Source organism: Nelumbo lutea, chromosome 4 (assembly GCF_056320005.1).
Source record: "Nelumbo lutea isolate HS-2025 chromosome 4, American lotus-T2T, whole genome shotgun sequence".
NCBI classification, from domain to species: domain Eukaryota; kingdom Viridiplantae; phylum Streptophyta; class Magnoliopsida; order Proteales; family Nelumbonaceae; genus Nelumbo; species Nelumbo lutea.
Window position 1 is genome coordinate 100,086,847 of NC_142687.1, and position 23,536 is coordinate 100,110,382.

A 23,536-nucleotide genomic window follows, 5' to 3' on the forward strand; every position below is an offset into this window, starting at 1 on the left:
CGTGAACCACTTCATAAGCAACAATAAGAATAAGAGGACCTCAACATCACTACATCAATGCCAAGAAGACATAAGTGCTAAGCAATGGAAGAGGAAAGATCTGATCAAAGGAAAAAAGACAGAAATAACCGTAGAGATCAAGACAGAGACGACCATAGGAGGAGCTTGTTCCAAGTCGACAACCTTAATCCAGTCGTAAAAGGCTCCAAGTTATTACCACTACACACTTGAATGCTTTGTAGACACTTAATTACTTGAGGTTCGCAATAAGCCCTTCCTTAGATGGCCCAAGAAGCTTAGATTCAATGAGTAACAAGAGAATCAGAATAAGTACCATTGACCCTATGTGTTTTGATAATAATAAACTCATTAATAGTACTAATGGTGTGATTAAGTGTACAACAATCTTTACTAAGCTTCTTTGTTCCAAAAAATATTAAAACAATGTAGTAGTGCAAGTAGGGATCGTTCCCACATAGAGTATCTAACCCAAATTATGTGGTACGTGAATCAAAAATGGAGGTGGGGTGTGTGTAACGAAAATCAGATTTAAAATAAAGAAAATCAGAATTGATAAAGAACATAATTTAAATGAGAGTATAGGTAACTTTGAGTGCTGAAATTAATCAATGAACAAATCTTGGTCTAGGATAACATCCACCATCAGAATTACACTACTGCTCATCGATGCAAAGATAAATCAATTCAGACTTTGAATATTCATCGTAGGAATTAATTTTCTACATCTTCCTACTATCAGTTAATCGGAAAACAAGTGATCATCTTAACCCTTACTACTGAACAACCCCTAAACTAGCGTTAAAGATTTAATCCAGCAATAGCATTAAGTATTAGAGATCGATGAATCTAAACAACACAAGCACAAGCGATTGCATTTAATTTAGTCGACTGTTCTTCCTATGATCTAACAATTTCTGACGCAGCAAATCATTAAACCCTAGTTGCTTCGCAGATTAAAGGGATCAAACAATTACGGATTTGATATCTAATCTAGCAATAGATTGTAACGAATAATAAACTAGTAGGCCTTCCTAGCAATCAAACGAAACAATCATAGATATAAACATAGAAGAACATTCGATATCCCAAGCATGAATTTAAACAATAAAAACTAAATTAGATTTCACAGTTTGGTGGACTCTGAGGCTTTTACTTCCTTCGACCAAGTACAAGAGTTTAGCCACGCATGGTCATGGTGAAAACTCCAAAAAAAAAAATCAGAGAACGAAGAAGAGAGGAGAAGAGAGAAGAAGAGTTGAGGTCTTCTCCCCCAAGGTTGAGTGGTGCCTTGGGTGCTAGTCCACCCCCTTTATATAAACTTAGGAGGGAGTTGTCTCATGCTCCTCTAAGGAGTTCTTTCTTCATTGGGAGTTTAGTTCTCTAATAGATAATGCCTAGATTATATCTAATCTATTCCTATCTCCTAACTGGTAATCTTAATCTCTTTTATCCTTCTAGAAATACAATAGAAAATTGAATCTGATAGGACTCTTTGATGTGTCTTATTCTTGCATTCGTATTGGGCTGCTGCAAGGCTTCTCTGTGAATTGGGTTTCTGCTGCGAACTAGGCTTCTCTATGAATTGGTTTAGACTTCGAGCTCGATTTTGACCTCGATGCATTCCAAATCTATCAAAACTCAAAGCAATAAAGTTGTATATTTTTTCCTTCTCTTTCCAATGCATCTTGAATCATCTTAATCGGAGTCCGGATGGGAGAGTTATGCCCAGATTACTGCATGGCACCAAAACTATGCAAAATTACCCGATTAGTCTTATTTTTCACCCTACTCCTTCTTTCGTGCCCTAAATCGAAATACAAGAATCGTGAGTCCAGTTAAGTACTAAATAAGTGTAAAAGACTGAATATTAATGGATAAAAATATGATAATTTTTATTCTCATCACATATTAAGGCTATTGAAGAACTAAATGATTTTGGAGTTACTCAAAGGTCAACTGCTACAACAACTCATTAAAGAGAAGACTATGTCAAGTTATGCTGAATTTATGTCAATCATTTAGGATCCTGATGTAATTAGTTGCATATGATGCACTTTCTTGATTTTCAACAAGACTAAACTTAGTATAAGCAACCTTAGAGACTAATGGCTAGAATGGGTTTGGTTCCTAAGCTTTCTTGGACTTAAATACGTGATTATAGAAAAATATATTTTGAAAGTCAATGGAAGAGAACCCAAATCTTTGGATAAGAATTCCCAAGGTTTCTAAGTGTTGTTAAGCAAGATTATACTAGCTCTTTAGAGTAGTCAACTACTTAGAAGTGTATAGTTGACTAGCTGTGACAACGGAGGCAAGTTTAGCTTGATTGAGAGACATTGCCGATTGTCCCAAAAGGCATAGTCAACTAATCGTGACAGCCTTGGTATAAATATGCCCTATTTGAAAAGAGTAGTTGATTGCCCAAAGAATCATAGTTGACTAATTCAGACAGACTAAGTTCAAAAATGATATCAATCGACTAATATAGGGGAACCAATCGACTTTATAAGAAAAAATGTCTCCCTTTGTGAAGTAGCCAATTAGCAATTTTGATAGTCAACTACTTTGAAGAAATTTGACTGTGAATGCTCAAAAGGCTATTGTCATCTACGAAAATCTTTCTAACATGTTAAAGGAAATTTGAAACAATCGCTTGCTCACTAATCCTCTATAAATAAAAGGCAAGAGATTAAAATTCAGCTAAAAAAACAATTTGTGCTTTTCTTATACATATGTATAGTTGTTTCTCAAAGAGAGCAAGTTAACTAGAATTATTTTGTTGAATATATTCCTAAGCTTCAATATTTTTAAGGATGAGAAAAGTTGAGAAGCCCTTGAACTTGTACAATCTCCCCTATCTATTGTAGATCTCTTCACTGAGTTGAGTATTTGTAGAAAAACCCTAGCAACTGAATAATTTAAGTTTTGTATATATGCCTATTCAGAGGCATCTCTTGCTGTAAACCTACTATTATGCTAAAAAATAAATATTTGTAAGCAAGTAGGTGTTCAAGTTTTGAACACCATTAAGGTTTTGTTATCACATTTGTTAAGCCCAAATACAAGACCTTGCAAGCACCTAGAACTCCTACTAGATAGGTCTTGTTGCAACCTATGAAGTCCAACTAATTTAAGTCTTGCAAGCACCTGTGAAAGCCTGCTAGTTGTAAAGGCTTTGTTGATGCCTAGGAAGTCTAATTGGTTAGTGGAAATCATCAATGGTAATTTGATGTAGAGGATGTAAGTAGGGATGGCCAAAGCTCTATAAAAATGTGTGTGCTTTTGTGAGTATGTTTTATTTTCTTCAAGTTTTGTAGTTTATCTATTTACTAACATTCTCTCATAACTATAATAACTTGGGCTTTTGAGATCTTGAAGATATTGCATTTATTATTATTATTTTCTTTCTATTGATATGCAAGAGACAAGATCATTTAGTGCAATTACTAAGCTACTAACCCTACTACCATTTATTAATTGCATTAACTCTCAATTTGGATTTTATCGCTTACCAACCTCTTCCAATTGCTAACCATTTATTCTAATGGATTTACATTTAACATTTATTAATTGTTTGTCTCTATTATTTATTTATTATTCAACTATATTTACATTTTAAGCAGTTAGATTTATCCTTGGGATTTTGGTAGTAGTTTAGCGAACAGCTTGAATCTCAAGTTGATTCAACTTGAATAGCTAGTCCTTGTCTCAACTATCTTCTTGTGTTTGATCTTTTTCTCATCTACCCATTAGTGATTAGTCTTCCCTCTCTCCAACTACTATTTCAAGAATACACCACCGGTACAACTGCCATTATTTTACTATTGATTTACTTTTCACTGCCATTTAAATTTTTGTAGTTATTTATTTCTAGTGTTTATATTTGTTTATATAACAACATTGCCACTAACCTGATAGCAGGCTGCAATATTTGATTGTACTATTTTATTATAAATGGTTTCTTGTTAGCAATTACTCGCTCTTATTGTTTATATCTATTTAACTACTAACCCCTATGATTCCTAGTATTATATTATTTACTAGCATGAACCTGTGCGATACACAAAAATACCCAACATCCAATTTAATAACAAAAATGATAAAAAAGATACACTAAGTGTCACTCGAATCCACATCTCCGCTGGACTACCCAGCTAAAATGCCAACTGAGCCACCACTCGGTATCCTATCATTTTACGAGACTATTTTTTCCCATATATTTATTTATAAAACAGTGTTACCACCCCAAAGTAAAGGCCTAAAGGGTAGGCCTATATCGTGATTCGTGTATAATTACATGATGTATTACATCCGATAAAATGCAAATGTACGTGCAAATATTGAACTAGTTCATGTAAAAACATTGGGTAATCAGCACAAAGATGATCATAATAGAACGGCTCCCTCTCTCTCTATTACAGTGTTACATCAAAACGTCAACCTCCTAAGACCATATACAATATACTTTTACAATGGCCTCAGTTGCAATTGAGCCACATGCAGGGACTGTGGCCATGACCTAAACACTCTTCCAAGTAAATGCAGTGACCGATCAACACGTAAAGACCCAGAAGCAGACCAAAATTGCATGAAATATTACACCGCGCCAAAAAATTTGAGGGGAAAACGGTGGGAAGAAATGAGGGGGAGGGCTACAAGAAATCTTCAATGATCAAAGCTGTTGAATGTCATCTAAAATTGCAGCAGTGAGCCCGATCTCTTGCTAACTTGTCCCACAAACAGATCATCTGCCTCGGTGACTGATAATGTGCAGTATAATAATCTGGCATGCACCCATATTGACAAAATTTCCAATTGTGGGAGTACTGGACAAACTTTGTACTGTTGAATTGCTCAACCCACATTCCCATGCTCACGTCTTCCATCTTGAACAACTGCAGAACAAAAGTATATTCAGTCAGAAGGAAAACAACAGAAGGAATAGGCACAATTAAAGGAAATAATGGTTTCCCGAGTTAACAAACCCTTAGGCTATGATTGGTATGTTGAGCAACAATAAATCTGGCAATGTCGATTGAAATAATGTATCCAGGTCCGTTGGCATAAGGAGGATATACTTCTTCCGGCCATTCCTGTCATTAAAATAATGCATCAGACAGAAAAAGGATTCTACTTGAAATCTAATGCAGGCATACTCCGCACTGTTAGAAACTTTCTTTTCATCCAATTTCTACTTACTATCAAGGGAGGCATTCTCACGCAACTTGTCAAGCAAATTTTAAGGTGGCCATATTTCAAATATCAAATTAAATCATTTGAGGTTCCAAAGTTCCATTTGAAAATAGCAAGTAACTCTGCATTTATCACACCAGTGTAATGGAAAGAAACCTACTGAAAAAATTCTTCCAGGTCAAATTTGAAGATTTCCATTTATCAGCTTCATATTTTGGATATCCAGTAGTGATATGGCTCAGCAATGTCATAAAAAACGACCTGGAACCAGAACCGTTCTGTCCACTGGTTTCCAGGTCAAAGGTTTGACTGTCTGGTTCAAACGGACAGCCCATTCTGACAAAAAATAAAAAATATAATTAAAATAAAAATGGCTAAAAACCGTTGAACGGGTTGATAGTTCGACCACCCGGGTCAACAGGTTATTGACCAATTCAACAGTTTTTGGCCAGGGGCCGGGTTTGAGGTAAAATGGAAACCAGTTGCCTGGACAGTTCCTGGGCCGAATGGTCCAACTCTCTGGGTCAACAGTGGTTCGAAAACATTGTGGCTCAGTGCAAATATTGGCTAGATTGAATTATTAAAATCAGCAATTTGAAATAGGATATTGCTTCAACATTTTAATAAACGGATCCTGATCACATACCTCATAAGTGACCGCCCATTTTCCACTTCTGAGAGGCCTGTGCAAGAGATTGAGATTGCCCATATAAAGGGACTTCTTCTGGGAGATTCCCTGAATTTCTGTTAATACAGTATCCACCCTAACAAATGTGTCATCATCACATTTCATGACATATGCAGCAGTCAAATTGCGAACCTGCAAAAGAACGATTGGAACATTTAGGGTGAGAAAAACTCAAGAGAGAACAGGATGAAGTTAGGAACCATCATCACAGGACTGATTCAATATAAGACAGCTAGAAAGAAAGATTTTAAATGTTGGAATTTTGGGCATGTACGACCCTTGGGCTGTGGTGAAATTTTTATGGTAAATGTTAAATTAATCTTTGGTAGTTTTTGTATTCCATAGTAATGTTATATTTAAAATTCCAATTTTCAGGAAAATTAATGGCCAAATTCCCAAAAATTTAGGCAAAATTCAAGCCAAAATAAAACTACTTAATATACTTTAGATATTTTGTTGGTGCTTGGTGGCTTTGTTACAACCAAAATTTCCTGAAACTTCAGACATTTAAAACCATGGCTAGGAGATGAACTGGAATTTAACTTACCCCAAACTCACAGATGGCAATTGTTTTAAGAACCACAAGTTCGTAGCGATCCATAAATGGCAGAATCACAATATCACTGAAGTAAGCTGCCTCTTTCTTTAGCACTGCATTCACCTCCTTCCTTGGATTCTACATTTTGATCTTACAGATGAGTAGAAACCAAACAGAACCCTATAAACATTCAAAGTGCAAAATACTTGCACCAGCATAAATACAAGAATAGTGTCTCAAAGGGCTCAAACCAGAATAGCGTATCATTTTCCTTTTTCACACCGAGTCCAGTTAAGTCATGAACTTGATTCCATATGGGTCTGATCAAGGATGCATCAATTATGAATGTATGGTACTGGGGTAACAACACATTTTCTTAGTTTTGATACTATCTAGGTCAACTCTCTTCATCCTCTTCCAAACCTAAGTTCAAATGGGAAGTAAATTCTACCAAGACTGTTTGGATTCAAGGAGCAGAAACAGAAATTGACCCTTAGACCCTGGATTCCAGAATCCACAAAAACACAGGCAAAAAACAACAGATTTGCTTCCTGATTGCATGCAGTTATATTTTAGAGCCAAACTGCGAAACCTAGGAAGTAGAGGAATCTGCATTTCCATTTCCATCACGGTAATCTTTTCTCCTAACACATAGGAGCAGAATATTGTTAATCAGTATCATACTGGTTAAACTTAGGTACATAACATGGACAACAACTTACCAATGCCACAAAGAAACGAGCCACCACTTTTGAAGACTTGAATGCAGAAGATTGCATCCAGGTCTTTCTAACTGCCATACGCTCTGCAAAGTGATTTGTAGCAGAGAGAATCCCAATAAAAAGTTCAACAGGAGTGCTTGGCAAAGGAGGAGCTCTCCACTTTTTTGACATCTCCAAGATTTGCCGAGGTGAGACACTAGGATGAGAACTGGGAAGAGACGTTGCATGCACAGAATGCACATCAACATCACCTTTAATTACTAATCCTGTTGCATCTTCAAGAGTAAACCCCTAAGGAAAGAACCACACTTAGTCAGAACTGCATTTTCAGTGCAAAGTATACAAAGGAAAGCATATAAAAAATAGATTTCAAATTCATGTGAAAATTGATATAAGAGAGGAACATCAGCAACATCACAGGAGGATGGGAAAGGTATCCCAGTAACTGTACCATATGAGTCAAACATGATGAAAGGATGCAGGACCAACTGCTGGTTAGTCCCAACATGGAGTCTTGGCCACCTATCTAATTCACCATTCTTCAGCATTCTTTATGTTCTTTAGACCCCACCATAATGAGATAGATCAGATGGTTAGGTAATTTGATTGGTCATTTTTTCTAGGGCATTACCTATATTGGAGGCATATAACCAGCTTGGGACTCATTGCCCGCACCAAAAATTTATAACCCAACTGGGAGCCAACTAATTCTTATTCACCCATCTTGGCAAATCAGTTTCCTTGTACAAATACATTTGGATGTTATAAATTACATACCATACGATAAGGGAAAGAAGTCACATGTCGACCACCAACATTGATGTGGTATCCTTCCAAACCAGCTTGTATGGTCAGGATAAATAATCTTCCCTCCACAAAAGGAAATGGCCATGTCACTTCTGGCTTCTGGGGACGTCCTATGAATCGTTTGAACCATGATGTTGTCTTGGACTCTTTTGAATCTACAATATCATTCCGCATCCATCTCTCACATCTTCCAAATCCATCAACTGTCCAGCATAAGTTAAGAAATAAGGGAAAAACTCAGAGAAATGGGAGAGAGAGAGAGAGAGATCATCAGTAGATAAAAAAGAAAATGATAGGCTTTACTGCCAGTGAAACTGTAAATTATAACATAAATAAAGAATAGAATATCTAAAGGTTCCCTCTCCTTTACACCATGCATATGCTTGGGATATCTATCATGCCACAAAATGGATGCATTAAAGTTAAACCAAAATAAAGTGGATACATTAATAACTACAAAAGATTGTGAGAGAACATAGATGACCATGATGAATCATAAGCCTATGAGACGAGGACACTAAGCTTAGCAAGAAAGAAAATGTGATATGGCATTTAGTGAAAGCATGGTGAATCAAAAGTTCAAGGCAAGCTCCAATGGAAAACATAAGTGATTTTTTGGTTTTTTTTAACTAATTCTAAAGACTTTGAGCACACAGCCTTACCCCAACTAGGGGTGGAAACGAATCAAGCTTTTCACAAGCTATTCAAGCTCGGCTCATGAAAAGCTCAATTCGGCTCGGTTCAAAATCAAGCTTCGAGCCAAATTGAGCTTTCCTTTAACTTTTGATTCACCAATCGAGCTCGATCTGATTGCATGTAAAATATGATTACTTTTTTTTTTTTTTGCATGTTTTAATCATTCATGGAGAGAGACAGACGAGAGAGAGAAAGAGAAGAAAAGGAAGATATGATTGGGAGAAAAAGAAAAAAAACTATTTTGGCTGCCGACAGTTCATTATCTATATTAACTTAATATAAAAAGAATGAAAATTACAAGTATGCCCTTGGCGGATCTCCCTAGAAACAAACTAATAAGAAAAAAAGAAAATAACTAACCGACAACATCTTAAGAGGACAACCCACTAACAGCAACCATAAAATAACAATTAAATAATCCTCACAACACTCCCCCTCAAGTTGGGCTAAATATGTCTATCATGCCCAACTTGTCACATAACTCATTGTGCCGCGAGTATGGAAACCCTTATGTGAGGACATCAACGAGTTGTTCCTTGAAGTTGACATAAGGGATGCGGATTTCCCTTTTTTCCAATTTTTCCCCTATGAAGTGTTTGTCCACCTCAATGTGCTTGGTCCTCTCATGTAGGACAGGGTTGCTAGCGATGTTTATGGCTGCCTTGTTGTCACAGTAAAGAGACATAGGATTATGAACCCAAGCTCCCCTAGAAGATTTTTTAGCCAAAGGACTTCAGCCACCCCATGTGCCATAGCTCTATATTCAGCTTTATCACTTGACCTTGCTACCACACTTTGCTTCTTGCTTTTCTAGGTCACTAGGTTTCCTCCCACAAATGTGCAATACCAAGTCGTGGACTTTCTGTCATCCACAGCACCTACCCAATCAGCATCTATAAAGACTTCCACCTTTAGGTGATTATGTTTACTGAATAGTAAACCTGTTCCGGGATACTTTTTCAAGTATCTAAGAACTCTCTCTGCTGCCTCCATGTGTGGTTTCTTAGGAGAGTGCATGAATTGGCTTAGAACCCCAACTGAATAGGCAATGCCTGAACGGGTCATGGACAAATAAATCAGCTTTCCCACTAACCTTTGGAACTATTTCACATCTTTCAGGTTCACCATCACAGTCACCCAATTTGTGATCAACATCCATGGGAGTATCTGCTGGCCTTGCACCTAATTTGCTTGTGTTCTGTAATAGATCAATGGTGTATTTCCTTTGAGAAATGAAGATACCCTTTTCTAAGCGAACGACTTCAATTCCAAGGAAATACTTCAGGGGACCTAAATCTTTCACTTCAAATTTAGATGCAAGGAATTGTTTCAATTTTTGTATTTCTGAACTCCAACTTCCTATAATGATGATATCATTCACATACACTACCAATACAGCAACATATTCCTGACATCTCTTCACAAAGAGTGTATGATCAGACTGACATTGTTTGAAGCCCACCTGCTGAACTGCCATGTGAAACATACTGAACCAAGCTCTGGGAGATTGTTTTAAACCATAAAGAGACTTTCTTAGCTTGCACACCTTATTTTCACTTCCCTTGGCACAGAATCCAAGGGGTTGAACCATGTATACTTCTTCCTCTAAGTAACCATTCAAAAAAGCATTCTTTATGTCCAATTGATGCAATTCCCAGTCAAAATTAGCAGCTAATGACAGAACCCTAATTAAGTTCATCTTAGCTACTGGAGCAAAAGTCTCATCATAATCAACCCTGTACACTTGAGTGTACTCTTTAACTACTAATCTTGCTTTGTACCTTTCAACTGTTCCGTCTGCCTTGTGTTTAACCGTAAACACCCACTTACACCCCACGGGGTCTTTCCCCTTTGGAAGATACACCAATTCCCAAGTCTGATTTTTATGAAGAGCATTAATCTCCTCCTTGGAATTTGTCCATTCGGGGCATTTTAAGGCTTTTGCAACATTTCCGGGAACAGAGATGCAATCAACTGCGGATAAAAAGGCTCGGTATAAGGGGGAAATGTGATCATAGGAGACAAACTAGGTAATGGAGTGTTTGGTAGTGCATGACCTGACTCCTTTTCTTTGAGCAATAGGAATGTCAAGGTCATCCACAGTAATAGGGGTATCAATAGGTGCAACAGGGATTGGACTTACCTCCTGGGAGTCTAACGGTGTCGGTTGCTCAATGTTTGGCTACTCCACATCTCTATCATATTGCTGATCTCTACGACGTGTCCGTTGGAAGACACGAAAGGGAGCAAGGTTCGGAATAGAAGAAAGAGAGACTTGGCGGACCTGAACCTGCTTCTCCTCTTCCACACTACTACTCTCTCCCTGAAGAGAAGCAAGGAAGAATGGTTCAGACTCAAAGAATGACACATCCATAAACACAAAAAAAAACTTATGACTAACAGGATCAAAGCACTGATACCCTTTTTGAGATGAGGGATACCTCAGCAAGATACAAGGAATGGACCGAGGGTCTAACTTACCTCGAGACGGAGACAAATCATGGACAAAGGCACAACAACAAAAAACTCTCATGAGAATGGAAAATAAAGGGAACTGAGGGAACAACAACTGATGAGGGGCTATGTAATTCAGCACTTTGGAGGGCATGCAATTGATGACATAAGCAGCTGCAAGTATAGCATCCATCCAAAATCTTTTTGGAACATTCATGTGTAACATCATCCCGCGAGCTACCTCAAGGAGGTGTTTGTTTTTTCTTTCTGCAACACAATTTTGTTGTGGTGTTCTGGTGCATGAGCTCCTATGAATAGATCCGTGGGAGGCAAAGAACTCATTGAGCTCACCATGGAAGTATTCTTTTGCATTGGCGGATTGGAATATCTGTATTTCAACATGGAATTGCGTAAATACCATCCTCTGGAAGTCTTTCACAATCTTTAGAACTTCATCTCTACTACACATAGGGAATACCCATGTATAGCGAGAGTAGTCATCAATCAATGTGATAAAATACTTATATCCGCCCTCAGAGATTACAATAGTAGGCCCCCATACATCAAAATACACAATATGAAAAGGAACACTTGATCTTTTATTATTTGAGTGAAAAGTTGTTCTACATTGTTTACTCAACTGACACGTTTGACACTGTAACTTTGACACTGAACATGACTTAAATAAAACAGGAAACAAAGACTTTACTATTTCAAAAGAAACATGACCTAACCGACTATACCACAAAAAAAAAGTGACTCTTATTTGACTAACTATGTGACTCTGAGGATGACACCGAGAGACCAGCTTTATTGTCGAGAATGTAGAGACCATCCACTAGGCTCCCTCTACCAATCGTCCTCCCAAAAGTTAGGTCCTGAAAAACATACGAGCTAGGAAAAAAGGTTACACTACAGTTTAAAGAGCTTGTGATACTACTAATTGAAAGCAAATTTATAGGAAGTTGAGGGACATGCAATACACAATTCAGGTTAAGGCCATGGGGAAGAGATATTGATCCCTGGCCTACAATGGAGGAGAATGAGCCATCTGCAAGCCTCACTTTATCCCTTCCTGACAAAAGGCTACAAGTTTGAAACAAGTTTGGCTTACCGGTCATGTGGCTAGAGGCCCCTAAGTCAATAATCCAAGGGGAACCAGTGAGAGTGACATGGAATGCAGAAGCCATATTACCTAATGTAGATGCAAATGAAGTAGGAATACCAGTGACTGAGCTATCCATCTGTCGCAAAGCCCTACCATAAGACTCCAAGTGGTCTCTGAAGGAATTCATTATATCTTCCTTGGGGTCAGAATTATTAAGGTGGTCCCGAGTAGTACCGGCAACCTGAGTATCTTGGGTTGCCACATGTGTTGCATTATGTGTTGTGTTCATCTTCTTTTGACCTTGCCCTTTACCCTGTTCTTGGTTCTTCACTGCCCACTTGGGTTTCCCGTGAATGTCCCAACATGTGTCATGTGTATGCCGTGAGCGCCGACAATGGGTACAAAACAACTTGTCTTTATCATCAGCCTTCTTGGTGTCACTTTTCTTCCCCATGTTGCTATTACTCATTGCAGCCAAAGCAACTTGTTGCTCCCCCTCGGCTCTAACCATCACACTCCGCCTACTTTCTTCCGAATGAACAAGGGTTTATACCTCGTGAACCGACAGCAACTCTTTGCTTCCTAGGATCTGAACTCTCAAGGGTTCATAAGCAGGGTTCAGTCCCAACAAGAAGGCAAACACACACTGCTGAAAAACCAGGTTCCTGCAGGCCTTAGCATCGTCATCATGTTTCCACTCTATAGCCTGATAATGATCCAATTCTTTCCATATGGAAGTAAGGACTGAATAATAGGAAGACAAACTACAATTTCCCTATTTACAAGTTCAGGATTCAGCTTGCAATTGGTAAACCTTGGAATAACACCTTTGCTCAGAATAGGTAATTTTGGCCTGTTCCCAGATCTCACTAGCAGTGTCTGCCCACATAAAGTTCTTCTTCACATCAAGTTCCATGGCTGCAAGAAGCCAAGACATCACCATACTGTTTTCTTGGTCCCACCTATCATGTTCAACTGTCTCACTCTTGGATTCTTTCACCCTTCCATTTATGTAACCAACTTTTCCCCTTGCCATTACATAAAGTTTTACACTTTTAGCCAACTCCAAGTAGTTTAGACCATTTAAAGGGGTAATGGGCATGGGAAGCATCATATTTTCACCTCCTACCAGTTGTGCTACAGGTCGGTGTAACCCCCGATGAAGTTGAATCATAGTTTGCCATAGAATACTGCTGAAATCAGTCCAAATCCCACACAACTACACGACAGCCACAAATAGAATACCAACCCTCAAGAAATTTACTTCTGAGATGTGGAAAAGAAAAAAGAAAAAAAAAAAAACTATTGAAATCAACTCTGTAATGGTTCAGTCATTAAACCAGCCCGGTAATCAATCCAACACCAGCCAAGGCAGACGTTAGAATAGTATACTATCAATCCGACTACAACCCATACAGTCTAACAATCCAACATCCAAACAAATGTATAGAACCAAGGAATAAGGCCTTCACACCATTGGCCAAAAACAAAAAAAAAAAACAAGAACACATACCCTATCCAGCACCTGTACGAAGGTGCCAACCAAAAACTGACTTCACAGCATCGAACAGAGAAGAAAGGGAGTTTCTATCTGCATCACCCTGCTTTGACTAGGGTTTCCTTGATATTACGACCAAGGAAGAACCCAAAGGAAGAGCCGCAAGTAGTCTGCTAGGGTTTCTCTGTCTTCCATGTCCAAGAAATCAAAGAAGGAAAAGAGGACAAAGCAGGTTCAAATAGGAGAGACCGAAATTCTTTTATAGCCCAGAACCTTGCTCTGATACCGTGTAATCATTCATGGAGAGAGAGAAAGAGAAGAAGAGGAAGACATGATTGAGAGAAAAAGAAAAAACCTATGTTGGCTGCCGCCAGTTCATTATTTATATTAACTTAATATAAATAGAATGGAAATTACAAGTATGCCCCTGGCGGCACTCCCTAGAAACAAACTAATAATAAAGAAAGAAAGAAAATAACTAACTGACAGCATCTTAAAAGGACAACCCACTAACAACAACTATAAAATAACAATTAAATAATCCTCACAACACATGTAAAATAAAATTAATTTTTTATATGTATAATTTTTATTTTTTATAGGAAGTTTGGCTCACAATAAAGCTCAAGCCAAGCCAAGCTCAAATGTACGAGCTTGTATGAACTTCTGAGACGAGCCAAATTCAAGCTCAAGCCTAACATTTTTTTTGGTGAGCCAAGTGCAAATAGTCAGATATTTGGCACGGCCCGGCTCAAATCCACCCTTAACCCCAACCCAGGCTTAGAAAATTTGTTGAGTCTCCATGTTTCTGCAAATGAATGTCCATTTTAAGGCTGGTGACAAGGCAGAAATCCATGTTTCCTAGTGTTTTTGCATGTTCCATATGTTCTGCTTAATAGAAGCTTTTCCATTTTGGTACAGTTAATCTTGGATCATTTTTTTTTATAGGTTTAATCTTGAATCAAAATTTATAACAAAAAATTGTAATAGTCTCGAATGACATTGAAAATATCATGGAACCATAGGTATCGTGGCATAGAAGTAAGGATTAATTATTATCACAAGCAATGCAGGAACTTTCTGTAGGCACTAAACAGAACCAACTAGGTTCATTACAAGGTAGGCAGAAACTGGACACATTAGGGTTGCTTGATGAAAGGCTGATGGAAGAAATCAAGATCTTAATTTTAATTACAGGGCCACTATAATCTTGATCTGCACTTAAGAACAAGGGTTCAATTATAGATCTTCAGAAACCCAATAAAAAAAGGTGTACAGCCAGCAATTCTCATTACATTAGAGAGAAGATAAAAATAATAATTTGATTGACCTGACATTTAATTATAGACCAACTCTTCCACTGTGAGTTTGTCTTACAATGCTCATCCCAAATCCAGATAAAGGAGGAGGGTTGTGTCAGGTTGGCAGCCAGCATTAAAACTTCTGCCAAACTCTCATGGTCATGGACCACAATTTGTCATCTCATGTGAACATAATGGAATGACAAAACAAGTTCCATGTAGCTGACCTCACATAGTTGGGACAAGGCTTAGATGATGGTGGTGACTTTTTTATTGGATAGTTGAAGAATTAATTTCAATAACCAAGCATAATAGAACTTTCCAAGCTTCCCTTGGAGAATCAATACAAAGGATCACAAAAAACAAAATAACCCATCCCTAGAAGACCCTTGTTTAGCAAGAGAGTCAGCCAAAGTACTTGCCAGCCTGCCCACCCATTGAATTCTAAGAGTTATATGCCTTGCCAAGTATTTAACTTTTTTATGAGGTCCCTATAATTCCAAACAACTGAATCTGGGTTCATCAGCCAACCCACAATCACCTTGGAGTCGCCTTCAATTAGCAGATTCTCTACTCCAAGTTGATTGGCAATCTGAATTCCTTGTACTGCAACCAACAACTCAGCCCTTGTAGAGTCCTCTATACCCACTGGACCTGAAAATAAAGAGATGATGCTGCCATCCTCATTTCTCAAAACCCCCCCAATGCCTAATAGTCCTGGATTGCCTTGGCCACTATCAATACTCTACCTTAATGATGGTGGTTACATTTATTTATAGACTCCAATACTCTACCTTACTAGATGAAAATAATTCTGACTTTATTGATAAAAAAAAAAGAAAATAATTTGACTTAAAACAAGCTATGTAACAAGATCCTGATTCAAGTAAAACTCTAAATTAAATAAAATCCTAATCAGTAAGTTATAACTTGCACAAATCATGTTATAACATGCAAAACTTTGGGCTAGTTTGATGGTAAATAGAAATGCTTCTAGATCCAATCCTTTGTCCACGGCTCTATCCCCCACCCCCATGAATGCATGAAAGAAATGGGGAAAAAAAGAAGAATGAACAAGATGGTGTGAAGTAAAAAATCTCTCTAAATAGACTCTCATTCCATATCTAAAGTTCCACAATAATGAAAACATTTGTTAATTGTACCCACTAATAATCAACTTACAATTACAACTTTCCTAAAAACCAATACCAGTGTTTTAAGAGCACAAGGATCTTCTGGCACCCTAGTCAGAAGATACAAGGCAAGGCACACCTTTTTGAAGCAAGGCACAAATTTTTGAAAAAAAAAAACTATAAAGGAAACAGTGTAAACCTAAATTTTAAAAGAAATTAAATGTTTAAAAAAAAAAACCTTATTGGCTTAAATTACAAGACATGCATAACACAATATTTGTTGGGGATTACATAGAATAGATTACAGGGGAATCAAGGGTGGGACAAAGTAAGGAGCACATTAGGACAATTGGCCATACCATAAAGAGTCTGTGGTTCTGTGGTTTTTGATCTTATGCCTCTTTAGTTTTTTTATATAAATAAAAAATTTATTAAAAAGAAAAGAAAGCACCCCCAACCTAAACTGGAGGGATTTGTAACTCTAATAGTAATAAAAAATAACATATACTTCGTAAAATCAAAATCATTGACAACTGAACCTCAGGTGGAAAAACTGTAAAATGGGTTCTCAAATCAGAAGTGGACAAGGGAAGCTCATCAAAAAAGATGGATGGTCTTGTAGACATGGAATTGAAGGACAGCTCGGACGAGGGCATGGATGAGGAAGGAGAGAAGGAACATGGGAATGATGATACCACTGAAGGGGAGTCAAGTAAGGTCTCCAACACAAAAGAAGACACACAAGGAAAGGAGGAAATGCAAGACAAGGAAAGGTGAAGAGGACGATGGAGCTGGAGAATACGAAGGAGGGAGAGAGAAGGGCACCAAGTGAAGCTGGGTCCCCAAATTTGGTGACCACACCAAAGGAAGTGGGTCAGAAGCATTTGGGGAGTGAAGGCTGAGGGGAATTAAGTGGGCCTATTCACCATCATGGGGTGCATCTGGAGGTACAATCACATTGTGGCAAGAAGAATCAATGGATTGCTTAGAGGAATTAGCAGGAACTTTACTATCTAATTAAAATTTAAGAATGTGGATGATGGTTTTATTTGGGCACTAACAAATGTCTTGTGGCCCTAACTCTTATATAGAGAGAAATATGATGTGGGAGTTGGTAAATATCAGAGGTTTAAGAGGTAGACCTTGGTGTTTGGTCGGAGACTTTAATGTGATCAAGTTCTCAAATGAGTCTAATAATCCTAGGCAAAGGATGACAACAAATATGAGAAAATATAATAGCTTTATTGGGTCATATGAGCTTAAAGAAGTCTCTTTAGGGGAAATAAAATACACTTGGTCCAATTTCCAAGAGAAACCCATTTGCTTTAAACTGGATAGATTTCTTGTGACAATTACCACAGATCATTGGCTCATTTGTGTCTTTCGAGAGAGAGATGGTCCTTACCCATTTAAGTTTGAGAATGTGTCTCACCACTCACTCACCCAGGATTTGTCCAAAAGGTGAATTGGATGAAGTAGTAAGAAACGATTTAAGCACTCATAATGTAACAACAGATATAGCACTAAGCAAAAAGAAAAGGAGAAACGGGATTTATGTAGTCAACCCCATATAGTTGGGACAAGACTTAGATGATGATGATGATGACAATGATATATAGAGGGGTTGGTTTTGTGATTTTAGACCCAATTCATTTTGTTTTACAATTAATGATCAGATATTAGTTGTATCATTGTTGCTTCTCTAGTGGAAACTTGATATTTGATATCATATTTGCAAGAAATAAGGCTTCGGGTATTAAAAAGGTACTTGAGATCCTATTTGCAAGAACTAAGGTCATTACTAGTACAAAAGGTAATTTAGAAATTGACAAACCATTACAAAGGGGTAAAACACATAACAATCCATAAAAAATAAAAAACAAAAAAAAAACAGAACATTTAAAAAGGAATTTGGGCTGAGGTAGAACCGCACAAGGTGCACATCTTTTAAAAGGGACTATGATGGGTTAGATGAGGTGCATGCCTTAAAATGCGCCTCGCTTGTGTGCCTAGAAGCATCTTTTAAACACTAACTAATACTCCCAAAAAAAAACCCCTTAACCAACCACATTAGGATAGTAACTGATAAGAACTATTTATTTAAAATGAAAAATAAAGAATTCATGTAGAATTTATACCATCTATAAAAAGGATACTAATAATATAAAGTATAAACTGTATCGACAATGGAAAGTTGGAAACTCTTTTGAATCTCCAGGATAATGGGCTTTTCTTGTCAATTATTGTGATGATTTCAGTGCCTTTGCACTATATCTCTACTATGTTCCTTGTTACACATGTAGGTTTTGAGCAAAAATGTAGATGTGCTCAAATCCGAAAAAAGAAGAGCGCTAGAGAAAAGATAAAGACTTAGGTTTGTATTATTACAAGATTCTTACTATTTTATTTCAGCTTTTTAAAAAGCTTACATTTGTAAGCATTATTTTGCATAAGAAATTCAAGCAAAGAGACAGTCCCCAGGTACCCAATCCATATATGTATTCTTCTTTGTGATGATGGGCATTTTATTTTTAATCTGTTCCAAGATAGGTACCTTGGGGAGTTTCAATTCTCAAAGGATCAGTTTAGACAAGTGAAACCATGTAATACCTGAATCGCATTAATGACATATCTAGTTAACTACACTAGCAACTCTATTAAACAATGAAGAAAACATAAAGTTTTAGTTTCTTACATGTATATCTTCATTTTCTTGTACTTACAATAAAATATCTTGTATCAAGTAATAAACGGTGTTCAGATCCCATGTCTATAAAGTTTGTCACATGGGAACAACATGCAAGCAATTCTACATTAATGTCTAACTCAGATTTTCAAAGCCATTATATTGAAAAATCAGTGGTGCACACCAATACCTTGTTACATAGGTTGAAGCATAGAGGTTCTAGACTTAGCTAAATGAATTTTGTAGGCTCTTTTTTCTTTTTTCTTTTTTTTTTTTTTGTTTTTTAGCTGGTAAAATTTTGTGCCCACCCATTACTCCCGCCCCTCCTTTACTGGGACCAAACTACCTTAACCTACCTTGTACAACTGAATTTTGATGGAAGCTCATTTGGAAATCCGGGATTGTCAGGTATCAGGGGAGTAATCGGAAATTCTAAAAGGAGAATATTGGCATTATTCTCTGGACCTATTGACATGGGCAACTCTCTAAAAGCTGAGTTAATGGCATTGCTACATGGATTGAAGATAGCCAAGCAACTAGGAATGAGGCATATTGAGGTTGAAGGGGATTCCAAGGTGATCATCTCTTGGGTTAAAAACAATAGAACTATTCCGTGGACTTTCAAACAATTGATAAGGGAAGTGGAAAAGGTTGCAAGGGAGATAGAGGCAGAATTCAAATGGGTTAGAAGGAGTGCAAATGGGCTAGCTGATTATCTTGCTAAACGAGGGGCTTTGAGGCAACAATCGTTTTCGGCTGCAATGTAAAAAGGGACCGAAACATGTAATACTGTGGGACTTCTAGTCCCATATACAAAGTTGTAAAACTTTTTAACTTTAATTTCAAATAAAATTCTCCTTTGATGATAAAAAAACACCACATTGAGATCAATCATCAATGGCCTTAGAATGGCAGGTATCACTAATTATAAAATTATCTTTACAAGCCAGTCCATATGGCCAAGCTTGTTATTGACTGAGGTGCCAACCCAAAAGGATCTTATTAGTAGTTCCCAATCACCTTTTATAGTAGAAGAAAATTTTATTTAAAAGCAAAAGAGAATACAAGCATTAGGGATATGAAACCACTGAGGAGAAGAGTAAAATCATTCAAACACTTGTCACCTCTCCGGCTCTCCCTACAGAACCAGCATTTTGTTTTTTGAATAGGTTGCAAAACCAAACTTATATAACCATCCATATCCCCAATACAATAAAACCCCACTTTCCAAACATAAAACAGGTGTTTCTGTTTTCACATATCCTCAAACAGCCCACTACTTATAGGTGCACTTTCAGATTGCCTCTTTAATAAGCCTCTGCATAAATTAAAGTATCATAAACTTGTTTCAAAAAAATCTCCCTCCAGTAGGAACTTTAACACCCTCATAATTTAGTATCTCTCTCATATTAATACTAATCACTATACCCTCATCCTTTTCCTTCCCTGCTCAGCACCTTTAAACCAGGTTTAGACTTTGGATAATTACAATCTTTTTCTTCTTTCTTTTTTTCTAATTCAAAGAAAAAAATCTATGCCATCAAGAATTACATAGGCAATGAATTTGCACTATATGAAAAATCCGTCTATTTTAACCACTTCATCTAATGAGTTGCCTTCATCAGTTTTTCATCTTGGTATGAGTATACTTCACCTCACTGCTCTGAATTATTATCATTATTCTTTGACAAAACCAAAATATGTGCTTTGGTTGTAAAGCTCTTTTTTCTGACTGATATCACTTACAACATTATACAAGAAAAAGATTATGGACCATTTCTTGACTTGTTCCTATCATTCTTGTGCAGGGACTATGCTAATCTTCCCTGTATAATTCCATTTTATCGGATTTCTCCAAAGAGACCTAGTTCTCTATCATATTTGGCATTGCCTCTGAATCAACTTATTACCTTATAATAAATCCTTTTACAAAAAACTAGAAGGTCTTTACTTGTAGATTAGTTGGCTAACAAATTGATTGCAGAAAAGAAATAACTTGACAAGGAACAAGAGAAGAGCTTACCCAGCAGGTCATCATCATTCTTGAATGGCAATCCATCGCACCTCTGAGCTGTTCCCCACTTCATCCTATAGCATGTATTGTGCTCGATGACTGGTCGATGGCTCCAGTCACCTTTCAATCGAGGATTCAAATGAAGAATCTTTGGTGGATCCTCTCCCTCAACTGCTTTCAGCCCTTGCAATTCAACCATAAATTGTGAAATGAAGACCTTAGGATTTCCATGCTTCAACCTTGCTAGCTGAGGCAAAAACTCCTCATGAGCATTATGAGGTATCCCAACCACCGTTATAGAAGAGCCTGCAGCAAGACCACAAGGAAGAAACATGACATGTTCTCCATTACCAAGTTCTTCTCCACTCACTGATACTGATGAAGGGCATGGCTCAGGGTTTGCTTCAACCAGAGAGCTCTGATTAGTTTCCTCTGAATCAAAATTCTCAATCTCTTCCCATGCCTTCTGGCCCAATGTCCATGCCTCATCTGCCATTCTTTCTAGCACAGAGAGATCCATTGTTTTATTCCTTCTCCTCATAATTTCCCCTGTTATCCGACCATAGTGATACTGAAGAGGCTTGATAGACAGGGACTTACCCTGTTGCTCTCGAAATGGTTCCTTCCTAGGCATTTGTGGTGCAGCATTGTATTGATCATCTTCCAATTTCCTATGAAAAGTATCCTTGTAAACTGAACTAAAGAGGGGCTTGCTTATATCCCCACCTTCCTCAGCTTCTGTCAATCGATCCATCCCAACAAAACTGTCATCCTCGCTCAACACAGTTGCAATCTCCAAGAAACGAGGAAGCTTGAGGGACATAAAAAGCAAGTATAATGCCCCTACAACCAACAGAAGATGAGACAACTTGAATCTCCTCCCAGCAGGAGGGTCGCCCTTGGGTCTCCTCATCTTCAGTTATCGAAAGAGAACCTCCAGTTCCTCACAGGTATCTGAAATCCCTTCAAATCATTCTCTCTAGTTGTAAACCATACTTTAAAAAAAAAATCAAAAATTAACTGAATCCACAAACAGAAAAACTGGAAAAGCCACACCCAATTGAGAAACTCTAGTTCTTTAAAGGGACCCACCAGACCAATCTATCAATGGAGCTACAAATTCAGTAAAAACGTTATAGAAAACGACCCAAAAAAAGGAAGAACCAGGTAGAAAGCCTTTATAGATTCAAAAGGCTCCAACTTTACCAACCAACAGAAACTTCAGCAACATTGTACGAGGTCACCAAATGCTTCAAAAAAAAAAGTGGCATGAACCCTAGAAATTTCAGAATACAAGTTTCATGCATTAATCCACCAATGTCTCCCAACCCGCTGCCATCTACGGACAAAACCGATAAAAAAACCAATCTCGGACAAATTGAAATCGATATCAACCACCGATCCTTCAACAACCTTCACGAACCCAAACCCAAACCCATAGGAATTACGAGAAAGAAATCTGCTCCGACGCCAGAACCACCATTTCCAAAAGCACTGATTCCAGGAATTAAAATCAGATTAGTGAGGTGCCAAAAAGAACAGAAACTGAATGAAATGAAACCCTAGAACATGTGAAAGTCACAAGAAGAAAACTGCAGTACAGAAACAAACAGGAACTCTACATTTCCATTAATGCCTGAGGACCATTTCTTTATTCGAAACCCCAGTACCCACCAAATTTTTCCCTTCCATTTTAAGTTTCGCCATGAAAATCCATCTCTGTTGCTTTCAGAACTCAAGAGGGATATGCACGACAAAACCAGAGTCCAAAATATTCCCTATTTTCTCAATTTTATTTAATTATTTTTAATTTTATTTTAAATTTCACTTAATTGTACGGTCTGAAAACGCATAATTTTAGGAGGAAATCTCTTAAATTACGCACAAGTTCTAGAAAATAGGCTTATACACCCCTAATATTTTATAAAATCTGTTAAAATATCTCTAGCTTTTCAGGATATTAACAAAACCTGCCCCTACCATTACCTCGCCGTCGAATTCCGTCACATGTGTTTGCACGTGATTGTTATAACTTCTTTAAAACCCAATTTTGCCCTTTATCTATCAAACAACAAAAGCCCTCCAACCTCCTCTCCTCTGACCAAGCACTATTGAGTCTGTTGTTAGAATCAGATGTGTAAAGTGGGCTATGCCAAGCCGGTATGGCACGGTTTGTGCAAAGTGCGGGTCGTGTTGTGTTGGACTACGGGCCGTCACGGGTCATGCCACCCTTCCCAGTGAATAGTTTGGGAGTCAGCTTGGCACGGCCTACAGCCCAACCCATGCAGGCCCATGCCGTGTCGTATCGTGCCATGCCGCAGGCCGAGCTAGCCCGTGGGCCAAGCCTAGGCCCAAACCGGGCCATGGATCGGACCAAAGTTATTTTTGTCTATTTATTTAAAAAGTTGAAAAAAAACTTAAAATTTTAATTTTATATGAATTTTGATGTATACAATTACTTATATATATAATAATTAAATAAATTAGTATAATAAAATTGAAAATAATTGTTTATTTTATTAATATATTATATACTATATATTATTATATAACTATAGTTTATATATTATATATAAATATATAAAATATATAAATGTTATATATATAATATATATAAAGTATATATGGGTCGTGCCGACATGCAGGTCGCGAGCGGTACGGCCTGTTTGGTCGTGCC

At 37.5% G+C, this 23,536-nt stretch overlaps 1 protein-coding gene and 1 non-coding gene across 4 annotated transcripts; both read right to left on the reverse strand.

Moving 5' to 3' along the window:
- Window positions 1-4,410: 4,410 nt before the first annotated feature.
- Window positions 4,411-22,647, reverse strand: LOC148862182 (Galactosyltransferase family protein). Of its 3 annotated transcripts, none has more exons than XM_088986217.1 (8): window positions 22,534-22,647; window positions 20,869-22,353; window positions 7,940-8,172; window positions 7,163-7,453; window positions 6,450-6,578; window positions 5,861-6,034; window positions 5,007-5,114; window positions 4,411-4,916 (listed from the first exon to the last, which is right to left on the reverse strand). In XM_088986217.1, the coding sequence occupies exons 2-8, from the start codon at window positions 21,770-21,772 to the stop codon at window positions 4,710-4,712; spliced, it is 2,046 nt and encodes a 681-aa protein (XP_088842343.1). In that variant the 5' UTR covers window positions 21,773-22,353; window positions 22,534-22,647; the 3' UTR covers window positions 4,411-4,709. The 3 variants fall into 3 exon arrangements, with proteins under 3 accessions (XP_088842343.1, XP_088842342.1, XP_088842341.1); XM_088986216.1 differs by having other exon boundaries at window positions 22,482-22,647; XM_088986215.1 differs by having other exon boundaries at window positions 20,869-22,647.
- Window positions 20,608-20,709, reverse strand: LOC148862183 (U6 spliceosomal RNA). The gene has a single exon (XR_016097012.1). It is a non-coding gene; the product is annotated as a U6 spliceosomal RNA (small nuclear RNA).
- Window positions 22,648-23,536: the final 889 nt, after the last annotated feature.